The sequence below is a fragment of the Coturnix japonica genome, chromosome 3 (genome assembly GCF_054131305.1).
Source record: "Coturnix japonica strain WE chromosome 3, WE-NBRP24, whole genome shotgun sequence".
NCBI lineage: Eukaryota > Metazoa > Chordata > Aves > Galliformes > Phasianidae > Coturnix > Coturnix japonica.
The window spans coordinates 11,013,720-11,025,957 of NC_140665.1; the positions used below are offsets into that span (position 1 = coordinate 11,013,720).

Genomic DNA, 12,238 nt, shown 5'->3' on the forward strand with positions numbered 1-12,238 from the left:
CTTGACTTACGCAAAGTAGGATAAACTACAGGCTCCTAAAGCAAGAGAATCTGCTGGTGAGACGATACCAGGAATTTCATTAGCTTCCCTATGGGAAGAGAAGGCTCCTGAATTCATGAATGTCAAGAATTTTTCCTCCTAACATCTAAACCTAAATCGTTATCTCTTGTCCTGCCACTACATTCCCTCATAAAGAATCCCTCCCCACCTTTCCTGTTAGCCCCTTCTAAGTACTGGAAGGTCACAATGTGGTCTTCCCACAGCTTCTCCTCCTCGAGGATGAACAAGCTCTCTGAGCATCTTTGTGGCCTTCTCTGGACCTGCTTCAACAGCTCTGTGTCCTCCATGTGCTGCGAACTCCAGAGCTGAGCAGAGCACTGCAAGTGTGTTCTCATGGGAGCAGTAAAAGTGGAAGGTCCAAATTTGAACCCAGAACCTGACATACTACATACAGGTATATTTTATCGCTTTCATTTCCCACAGTCTCCCAAATTTGTTAAGAAAAACTGAAAGCTGAGACTTTTTCAAGTCTTGCCTTTAAAAAAAACCAAGCATCTCCCAATTCATTCTGCCTACTCTTTAAATGTAGAGCTGTTAAGCTGAAAGTTGCTTCCCTGTGCTTTACCCATCTACAGAATTTGATTATATTGCATTGTGCTGCCTGAGGCTGAGATCCAAACAAAATGACAAATTATGATGTGTCCTGAATTCCTACTGAAACAACTTGGCTTGATGTCCAGCTGAATCCATTTCACAGCCCCATGTTATCTAGGTTGATGTAAAGAAGTCAGAGCAGCAGGAGGAGTCTAAGTAGTAATCCCTGCTTGGAAGCCAGAAAAAGCTCACTGTAGATCAACAAGTAAGGGTATAAATAAGAAGCTATTACTTCCTCAGAAATTTGATTGCTCCTGAACAATTAATCTTTTATGAATTTTCAGATGTCTTGTGCACCAGTGCAATGTTCTTTGTTGCTCTTTCTTACTTCAAATACATGGAATCATAAGTGCTGTATGTATAGCTGCTTCACAAAGAGCACTTTGGCCAGCACTCCTCTGTCAGCATCTACTTCACAATGTTCTGAATGCTTATACTTCCAACTCGCATTAGTGTTCACACTGCACTGATGAAGGAAAGCTGACCTGATTTTATTGTTAAAACAAGTAAAATGGAGCAGTCATTATGCCTACTGAAACAGTAGGTCATGTTGGGTATTACCACCGGTGAAAGAAACTTCAAAAGGTTTAGAACTCCCTAAAATCTAGAGGCAGCTTGTGGGATATGGGACAGAGAATAAAGTAATCCAATCAAGACCCTGAGTACTGTGAGAATGCAAGTCTCTGCTTTTCATTGAGAAACAGAGACGCTGAAGGGTGTTAACATTTTTTTAACCAAATGTCTTCAAGCCTTCTGAATGATTTTACCTGAGAGGTGGTTAAACTCAAGTGGCTTTGATTGTTTGTTTTAAAAAAACAAAACCACCGCCACCAACCTTCACCCCCAGTTTTTTCATCCTTTAACAGCATTAAAACAAACTAGAAACTGGAATAATTCATGAGGCAGATGGAGCAGGTTCATTATTGGCTGGCTCTTGACTCAAAACCAGGTGCAAATCAATAAGGGTCTACTACAGTTTAAAGTTTTGAGTAAAGATCCAGACCTGTATTTTAAAGGACAAAAACATAAAAGATTAATCTCTTTTTTTTTTTTACAGACCTTTCCCAAATGTAGGAGAAAATCTCAGAAGGCATTTAGTCAGACAAGTTCACAAGAATCTTAAATGTGAGCTTGTTTACAATGGCATTCTCTGTGCTACCAAAGTTGTCTACCAAATTCTATCAGAAATGAAGTAAAGAAAGGGAAAATACATTTCCATACAGTCAACAAGAGTTTTCCTTTAATAATAGAAAGCATTTCTAAGTTGAGAACTGCCAGAAATTAAAATTCATTGCTAGAGTTGCAGCTTCTGATCAAGAAAGGAGCAAAAGGAATTGTACATGCAAGACAGGAACCTTGAGAGGACTGCAATGCAACAAGGCTGCCTTTTCATTTGGTTTGCAGGGGGATTCTGCTGCCTGTATCTATCTGCAAGACATATATGAATCCACTGTTGTTGTTCTGTTTTTTGTTGTTGTTGTTGTTGTTGTTGTTGGCCAGAAATTAAACTGGCTCCACTAGAATTATTTATCTGTGCATTTTATTTTATTTTATATTTTATTTTATTTATTTTATTTTATTTTTTTGCCAATTGCTTGTGCTATCTCAAATTCAAACCTTACAAGTTCCAATTCTACCTGTCATCTGATGCTTGACAGCTTTGTGTATGCACTTATCTGACTACACAGAACAGTTTGAGTCACTACTAATGTGAACCAGATACTACTCTTTCTTACCTCATCTATTTGCATTAATCCAACTTGTTTAACATTCTCAAATATTAAGTAAGGCAAAGAGTGAAAGTTACTCTATAACCCAGCAGTTATGCAATTCATCCACAAAGGCAGAGGATCACAGAATCACCAAGGTTGGAAAAGACGCACAGGATCACCCAGTCCAACCATCCACCCATCACCAATAGTTCTCACTAAACCATGTTCCTCAACATATATTACTCTCAATTCTTCTACAGGTAACGTGTATATAGTGTGGAAGAGCAAGACCAGGAGGGACTGAACAACCCTTTCTCTTCCTAACTGTATATTCCAGACCACATTGCTTTGGAAACTTTCCATGGATATCAGAAATATGGGTTGAAATTCATTTAGACAGAAGAATTTCACTATATATATTTATTAAATACATACATAAATTTCCTACATGCTCTGCTTTATCAACCAATATTTTCCCAGGCTGAATGTTCCTGGTGAACCTGTCCCAGAAACTAAGAATGTCATGACTATAGAGGTATTCAAGGGACATGGTTTAGTGGGAAATACTGGTGGTAGGTAATTGGTTGGACTGGATGATCTTGGAAGCCTTTTCCAACCTTGGTGATTCTGTGATAGTTTTAGACTAAACAAAGTATATGCACTTTTGTTTCGGTAGAACTTTTCTTCACTAGACTTACTGCCATGCAACAAAAGATCCTTGAACCAAAATCTAAGATATTATTACCTAATAAGAGAAGTAAGAAACTGCTAAAACAATTTTCCCTTTTTGGTAAAGGCAGAGCCCTGCCAATCTGCATTACTAAAGAATCACTATTTTTCTTTTCTTTTCACTAAGTTTCAATTAATAATCAGGAATTTACTAGCAAAGCCATAAGACCACCACTATCTGAAGTCTTAACATACATCAGCAAAGCATGCTTCTGCAAAATAATCTCCACTGGGGCATTTCTATCAGTCTGTTAGATCTGTAAGTCTGATCCCAAATCAACATGGTTCAGCATCTATCTCTACATCTGCCTCTTTGAAGCCGCCTTTTCCCCCTGCGAGCCTATTTGATTATGACTCAAACAGCAAGACAGCAACATGCTTTTCTCCAGGGGTCATCTCTGTCTGATTTTATGCTTTCTACAAAGACTAATTGGTTGCTTGCAGAACAAGCACCGTAACTTTTCATTGGCCACTGATAATTAAAGAGATGTTAACAAATAGCAGGTTCAGGGAGCTTTTTCCAGTTAAGAAAGGAATAAGAATCAAATGATAAGACGGCAAGAAAAAAAGAAAAAAAAGAAAAAAAGAGGAAATGGAAAAAAGACTTATTCCAAGCAGCTAAAAGGCTGTGAAAGGGAAAAAAAAAAACAACTAAAAGCTCAAAGTTAGAAGCCTTTGGTTAAGGGTAATTTGAAAAGCTCCCTTTTCAGCTGCATGCATGGCTACACATTCTTCTGACAGCTCTTTCTTGTAAGCAGAAGTTCTTGGGAAACCCCTTTCCCTTCTCTATATATCCGAATCGCTTATTGCCACAACTACAGAAAGCTGATGAAAATATCATGCTACTCAGGACTAAAAGAACAACTGTAATGCTGAAAATTGACGTAGATAATGTGTTGGGCTGCCATGAAGGTGTAACTGACATCTAAAACATTTGATCATTTCTCTGTTTTGTTTGAGAAGTTTTAAGCCAGTAAAACTTAGGTGCTCCTGCTCTGGCAGGGGGATTGGAACAGAAGATCTTTCCAGGTCCCTTCCAATCCCCGACATTCTGTGATGATATTCAACACAACAGACAGAAGCAGAGCAATCTGCAACAAAACTGAGCAGGCTTTAAGCATATAAGCACAACCCAAGCTCTTGCAGGCCTTTCTTTTTTGTTGCCTGTAGTGGAAAATGGTGTTTTTGGGCCATTTCTGGCTGGGAGCAATGTGCCTCAGTTTTGAAAAACTTTTTTGCTGACATAAATGTACTATACTGCTTTATGCTAATAGCTATGGATGAATGCTGCGCATATGGCTAAAAGGCAGCCAAACAAATCCTCATGAATAGCAAACGTAGAGTCACGTTCCTTTAGGTCTCCCCTACACAATGATGGTATTTAGTTTGCATCCATGACTAGCACTACTCCACAGAAGGAGCTCTAATGTTCCCACTGATATAGATAGGATTACTCTCACTAGGCAAAACCATTTATGAACACAACAGTCTATCTGGACGTATAACTAATCCACTTTAAATAAGTGTAAATAATATGTCTCTGTACTTATGTGACATGAAAACGCATTATACCTGGACATTACTCATTGGAACTAGATAATCTTCAAGGTCTCCTCTAACCTAAACCATTTTATGATTCCACAATTATCATAATTTTGTAAGTCTTTTCAATTAAAGTGTAGAAAATAGAAATATCATTATCAGATCTGAGTATCAAAATGATTAAGGGGCTGGATCACCTCTCCTACAAGGAGAGGATGAGAAAGTTGGGGCTGTTCAGTCTGGAGAAGTAGTTAAGGGAGGATCTCATCAGTGTTTATAAATCCCTGAAGGGAGGCTGCAAAGAAGATGGAGACAGGCTCTTCAATGGTGCCTAGTGCTGGGATAAGAGGCAGTGGGGACAATCTGGAATGCAGGAAGTTCTCCTATCCAAACATCAGAAAGCACTTCTGTGTTGTGCAGGTGCTGGAACACTGGCAAAGGTTGCCCATAGATGTTGTAGAGTCTCTTCGTTCAGAAGCTCATGGACAAGGACAGGGGCAACCAGCTCTGGGGTTAAGCAGGGCTTGGATCAGAGGGACACAGAAGTCTCTTCTAACTCTAACTACTCTATGATTCTGTGTTAAAGCTCTTAGGTTAAAAGAAGAATTTGATACCAGTAATACAAAGCATTATTGGTCCTAAGCAGCTACAAGTCAGCAGTAATGTCACTATTCCTATGGAGGTGAATTTAACTCACTCAACATGTGCCAATAACAAGTATTTCAAATGCTAACAATTCAGGACACAAAGTAGGGTCCTATCACTTCAAGCTTATTGATTTCCTAGATGGTGCCAAGCCAAACCACTGTTCTCCACACTGATACTTACTTGTTTATTTCTTTGTCAGCAGCAAAGAACAAGTGTGAAATTTGCTAGGAGTTGTGTTAAGTTTATGCCAGAAGGTCTTTTAGTCTGGATGTCACCCATACCCACAGCTTGTTTGAATTAATTCCCCAAGGTTGACCCTTGATCTAGCTGTCACACATGAAAACTAAACTGAGAATAATTATCACTTCTATTCCAAAGGCTTCTGGCAGTACAGGTATTTTGGCCAGGGAATGTAATGTAATTTTGAATACTAAACCAGCCCTGTCAACAGGAATCCACAGGTTAGATCTATTAGCAAACGTAACAAACCACTACTCCTCAATATCTGTATAATGACAAAGGGAAACACAATGGAGGTATTTTAGATGCTTAAAGAAATGCCGTAAAATATCTAAAGTAACACAATTACAGGAATAGTTAGGCATAGAAAGTTTCCGAACACTCAAACTGCTATCTATCTTCTGATCTACAGAGTGACGAAGATCAGGCACTGAAGACTGCTGAAGAAAGGATAGAAAACGAGAGTAGGACACAAGAGTAGGAGCTGGTCTATGACAAGCTCCTGGCTGCACTCACTTTTCATACCTTAGAACTCCCCTCCTTCTTCCGCCTTCTGCCACATGCTGTAGTACATTTGGATTAAAAACACTAGCAGACCACACATTTCATAATTCTGTAAAGCATCTAGCTACTTAAACTATACTTTAAATGCATTTTTAATCAGGATTTTGTTAGATGAGGCAGTGAGAGCATCTTAAAAACCTGCTGCAGAACTAATGAAGGCTAGTACAGAAACATATCAAATGGTACACTACAGAGAAAGTGCATGTATAACGGAAGACATTGGACTTTTGACATTGCTGAATTCATTACTATTGAAGTCTCAGGCATTAAAATTCAAAACAATTTATGCTTTTAGAAGGAGCTGCTCAGCTTCCATGTCCCAGAAGGAAAAGGAGGACAGCCTGGGGGTTTGGATTTACTCACTACACATTGCTCCCTCGTCTTCTCCCTCAGTGCAGTCTCTGATGAAGTCACACGCCTGGCCCAGCCTGATTGACGTGCCATTCCAGCAGCTGAAGGAACCTTCCAGAGCCATTTTTGAGACAGAAGCAGCTCCTAGAGAAAAAAAAGCTACTTCAGGTTACTGAATGCTCTTCCTCCCATCCAACACAGCCATGGGTAACAACAAAGGGGAGAAAGATGTTATAAAAATCCCTCAGTCCAATAGTTACCTGAGAAAGTAGTTATTTTATTTTGTTTGACCAGATCTTTCCAAACACCAAATAGCCTACCTAATGCAGAACTAAGATTCCCAGGCACGTCTGTTATTTTAACTTGGAAGGCAGCTTTGAACCTTGAAAAGTGGGTTGAAATTCTACAATCTGCTCTGCGGTGCTTATCAAAAACAACATGATATGCATGATGGATTTTTAATTGCGTGTGAATTGCTGCTAGTCTGACGGTCCTGAAGACTGACATGCTCCCTCTTTAGATCAGGAATAACATCTACACTGCCTGCAAAGAACATAAGCTTTCATCACACTCTCCTGTCAACATGTATTACCTATGAATTGGGTATATTACATCTTCATATCCCTTCTGCAAGAAAGAAAACAGTTTGACCTCTCTTGATAGTTTTCTTTCTCTTCTGGATCCCCTTCTGCTTCTGTACTCCTGTCCCTATGAATCATGGAGTCCTGCTGCAGTTTACATCTATTAAGATACAAATATCACTGATTCATTTTCCTTATGCCAAGCAGCAAAAAGCAGCAAGCAACATGGAAAGGAGCCAACGCTTGTGACATATAGCCACTGAAAAATACTATTAGAAGTCCATACCATCCATTCAGAAATGATCTGGAGAACTTGTCTCTTGGCACAGTCCTTTTCTGGAGACACTTGATTTTGCTGTCAGTTGAATAGTTGGAGACCATTCAATGTGATGAGTGTAGTAAGACTTCTCTCAACCTGAATCCTTTCATTATGGCAAGGACTGATTAGAATACTTCATTTTTAATGGTTAGTCGTGTACGGAAAGTAGGAATTAGCTCAGAAACAGCCTCCAGACAGTACACTGGAGGAGACCAAGCCTGCTAAGTACAAGAGTCCATTCCACAAAATTCTGGGTGTAGACCCAACACACTGAAACCTTCCTGACAGTCTGCACAGACAAGTCTACAAGGATAAAGAGGTCTGTGCTGTGAATCCCTCAGTGCAAAAACTCCTGCCCTGTCTCGTATTAAATGGGTAAGTACTAAAGATTAAACCAAAGCCTCTGGGCAGAGTGAGCCATTGTTTGGCTAACTCATCCACGCTTGCTAAACAGAGCAGCTACATCATGTTCTCTGGTACTACAGGGAGCTGGGAATCATTGGTGATTCAATTAGATGTGCACTTGATACTTTTATTTATATTGCCTGCCAAAATTAAAATTAATGAAGCATGTAGGAAAACAACCACTACTTCTCTTCAAGCTTATTTTATGGTGCAAATCAATTCAGGAGTGGGGGGAATACATGTCAAACCTTTTTAATAAAGGACCTGGGCTCCTGAAAAGGGTGATCTGCCTTACTGTCAGCTCAATTTTTTTTTGACTGCCTTAGAGTCATTCTGGCTTGCTGCATTCAAGCTGCACGCTGCCCTCGTATTTCAGTCAGGGTCAAGGCATGACTACAGAGGAGAGCTTTGCAGAAAAAAAAACAACACACCAACACAACTCAGCTGGTTGCTGACAGTTTCTGTGGGTCCTTTTATAAGGCTTCATGGCAATGAGAAGATACCCTCCTTGCCCTTGCAATGCTCTTTGCAGAAATGAACTCTCCGAGACACTGCCAGGAGACTTTCCTATGCTAGAAGCAAAGCTCTTTGCTTGCCTCAAACCAGTCTCAGTGCACAAATAGATGACCACAAAGCTGTAAGAAGTGGCTCTGGTGCCTTAGGAAATAATCCTTTCTCCTTGGGGTATGCAACAAACCCATGGCGCACCACAGCGCTTCAAGTACCAACTAATGAAAACTTAAGCAGACAACTTCCATAAGGTTAGAAATATCAGGATGTTCTTAAAAATGTTGGAGTCCTAGTTAAATTCAGAAGTATTTTTGTCTTTGAATTACCCCATGTATGCTTTTAAAGGAACTCCCACATTTATTACCAGTTCTCATGTCCCATCTGATTTATCTGCAATCTTTTCAGCACTGTCTATGTTTTAGCCCAGAAACTGTTTTATTTCAAGGTCACATGCAGACATTCAGAGTGGAGGCTGTTGTAGGCAATGGAGTTGTTCTGTTCACTCAATTCATTAAAACTTTGTAAAGGCAGTTTTCCAAGCACGAGTGCATTAACCCTATTTTTAATGGAGCCAAGGCATTCAGGAGCACCTACCATCTTCCCAGATGTCTTTGTTATAGCCCCAAAAACCCACAAATCTCTTGAAGTCAACTGACTGCAGTATTAAAAGCAATCAGTTACAACTAGACATTAAGCAATTCCAGGAGCTTGTCTTCCAAAACAAAACAGCAGATTTACATGCTTATTCATCTCTGCAGAGATAGCACTTGAATTGGCTTGAATTTGCATTAGATGCACATATACATGCTCCTGGTATAGCTTAGAGATCACAAATAGCAAAGCTGCAGCTGAGGGAATGGCTGGGCTCTGTGACAGTGCACGATGTTTTCCTCTCTCCCATTTGCTTGCTTACAATGAGCACAAAAGCAAAATGAACTGAAGATGTAAGTAAGACAAACAACTAATCAAAAGAAGCCCAAATACAAGTGACCCTTTTACTAGGCCACTTTATAGAGGTGTCTGTGTCCAAGTTCAAGGAAACTTAATTTTCAACTAAAATATTTTGTAACAGACATTTGATCTGATTTTTCATTTCCCAGCCCCCATCATTTCTGGCCAGTGGAGCCAGAAGGACCTTCATCACTAAATCAGGAGGTCTCAACTCATACAGAAGATGTTCAAGGAGAGGAAAATGAACTGTATCAAATGAGTACCAAAGGAAAATTTGTGGGAGACATCCTTTATATTTACAGCAATGTTTATGTATGTAGTCAGGGGCATCCATAAATTACAGCAGTCATTAAGCTGTACCATGGCTGGCTTAGAGCCTTACAAATCATTATTTAAACAGCAACATTAAACAAATGGTATTTCAGACTCTAAATCGAAAGGAGAAACAAATAGCTCCTTGAGGACCTTGCATGCCCTGCTTCTGACCACAGTCCAGAACTGGAAATGTTCAAATCCAGTACCAAACCTGGGAAATAAATGAAAAGTCTGGACTCTTGACTTACTTTTAGAGTTAGTTTCTCTGCAGCATGATCAACATGAAAGGCAAAAATGACATGGCATAGTCTAACACAGGATAAACAGCTCAGATTGTGAGGCCAAGGGGGGACGTAATTTACTCTGCAGCAGATGTTGCTCCGGGTTAGGCTGCCTCTTCTCTCCTCCATTCCTCCTTGATCAGCAGAGAAATCAAAATGTGTTGGCAAGCTCTGGCAAATCAGTCCCTGAGGAATGTGGCTAAACGTGGCATTTGCTCATGACGGTTGCTCAACAGACGACTGCAGGATAGGAACCTTCAACTCACAGCCACCACACAGAAAAGTGGGATTGAAGACTGAAACTCTTACAGTCTTGCACTACTCATTACCATGCGGGATCAATCAAGCTGAACATAATTATACCTTCAAGTTTACATGAAACCTCTCAGGCTGTAATTTCCAATGCTACTGAAAGCTTCTGGGACCAACACAGTCAGGTAAAGCGCTTCCACTCAGTGCACAGAGAAACAAGACAGATTAATGGGATATTTCCTTGCTTGCTGTGAAATGACTGTCACATGTGCTTTGTAGAATAGAAGAACAGACCTTGCAGCAGTTTGGGATGCACCTGCACCCCTGTGTAGTTTCCATTGACAAGAAAGGGCTCACTTGGCTATCTCAGTTGGAACTGCATCATCTGAAAGGTCCCTTCCCACCCAAACCGTTCTATGATTCTATGATAGTTATTACCCTTTGAAAATAGTTTCACATGCTAGTGCTGCAGTTTCATGCTCTTCCCTCCAGCCATGAATTGCCACTGAAAACCATGCATTGTAGAACATTATTGTTATTGCTTACTTGATACAAGTATCCACCATTAACTTCCCAAATACATTTGCTACTCCTTTGGTTGGAGTTCCAGGCTGTGACTCAGAGATATTTGAAAAAAGAATTCTTGGGGATTTGAAGGTTGCAGGGAATAAATAAAAACTGTTGCTTAGCTATAATAAAAGGATAGTGAGAATTTAGTGTTTTTTGATCATCAATTTTGTTACGAATTGTCCATTCCTCATGGGCACATCATTTTCTCATTGCTCATCTCAAAACCATCAGCCTTATAGCAGTGCAGACATCCTGTCCTGGTGCTGAGGAGACCCATACTATAGGACAAAGTAAATTTTCCACTGATAATGAGACTATAATACCCCTAATTCCACTACTGGAGGAGTTGGTAGATATAAAACAAAGGAGGTAAGAAAGAGAATGAAGAGAAAGGGGAGCTCATGCTTAAGGAAACTGACACCGTCCTTGGTAAATGGCCTTTGAAATCCAACATGATATATGGGAGACACATGAATTCCTACAGCTAACTAGACTGCCCTCATGCTCCAGCCACCCAACCCCAGGATACCTGTATTCAGATCTGCAGAAGAGCCAAGCAGTTGCAGCTACAAATAAGACCAGAGAGATATATGCTTGGTAACTACAATGGCCTAAAAAAATGCTTCAACAAAGGATTGGATTTCAGATTTCTAAGGACAAACAGCCAAAATTAATCAACAGTTTATAATTTCTAACTTTAATATGTGTTACAGCATCATTACTGTTGCTGCTGTTGTCTAAGGCTGTAACTGAAGTCACATTTTTATGGAGAGGTGATTTCTTTCTATTACATTGCCTGTTACAGGCAGAAAGAACAGCCAATGTTCACATGCCTGAAAGCTTGCCCATCTTTCTAGTCACATAAACTGACTTTAATCTTTGTATTTCACTTTCTACCTTTAAAATGGGACAAACTCATTATAGGAGCTCTGCGAGGCTCATTAACACTTGCAAAGAACTAAGATGTTACGATAGCAGAGCCTTGAGAAAACCTGTAAAGAAATAATTTTCCATCTTTGGGGTGCAATTTGAGTAACATACAGTACAAAATGAACAGGGCCATGCACATGATGAAGACAGGCCAAAAAAACATACTCTGTGCTAAAGTAAAAGATGCCAAACTTTCTCAGGGAACAAAAACTTCACAATTCTGGGTTGGAAATACTGACTTTAGAGATCGCAACATGTACCTAAACATCATAAAACCAAGAAATCTGAAAACACTTGAATTCAAACCAAGATAATGCCTTTTGCCAAGAAACTTAAGTGCAACGCTACTCACTCAAGTCAATAATTCAGCCAGCTCAGCTCTAACACACTCTCTGCTGCTGCTATTTCAAAGTGGGATTGTTATGTTTAGTACTCAGTGCTTAAAGTGCCTGCTCATTTTGCCTTGCCTAATGTCAACATGATTGCTTACACCAAAGAGCTTAAAAGCACACCCTAGGAGCAGGCACTTACCCAGCAATGCATTTCAGTACTATGAGCCAGCATTCATGTCCTCTGCATTCTCTTGGAAATGCTTTTGATCAGGTCAACTTACTTTTCCTAACTTCTAACTGAATCAATTTTCCACATTACTGTTTATGTGATGTAGCCTTCCTAAGGCTACAG

The 12,238-nt window shown here is 39.9% G+C and overlaps 1 protein-coding gene across 3 annotated transcripts in view; it reads right to left on the reverse strand.

Moving 5' to 3' along the window:
* ALK (ALK receptor tyrosine kinase) overlaps positions 1-12,238 on the reverse strand; it is a 257,968-nt gene that overhangs the window by 60,892 nt on the left and 184,838 nt on the right. For all 3 annotated transcript variants that reach the window (XM_015856919.3, XM_015856918.3, XM_015856920.3), the window contains exon 6: positions 6,453-6,584. In XM_015856919.3, coding sequence (XP_015712405.2) covers positions 6,453-6,584 — 132 coding nt within the window. The remainder of the gene's footprint in view (positions 1-6,452; positions 6,585-12,238) is intronic.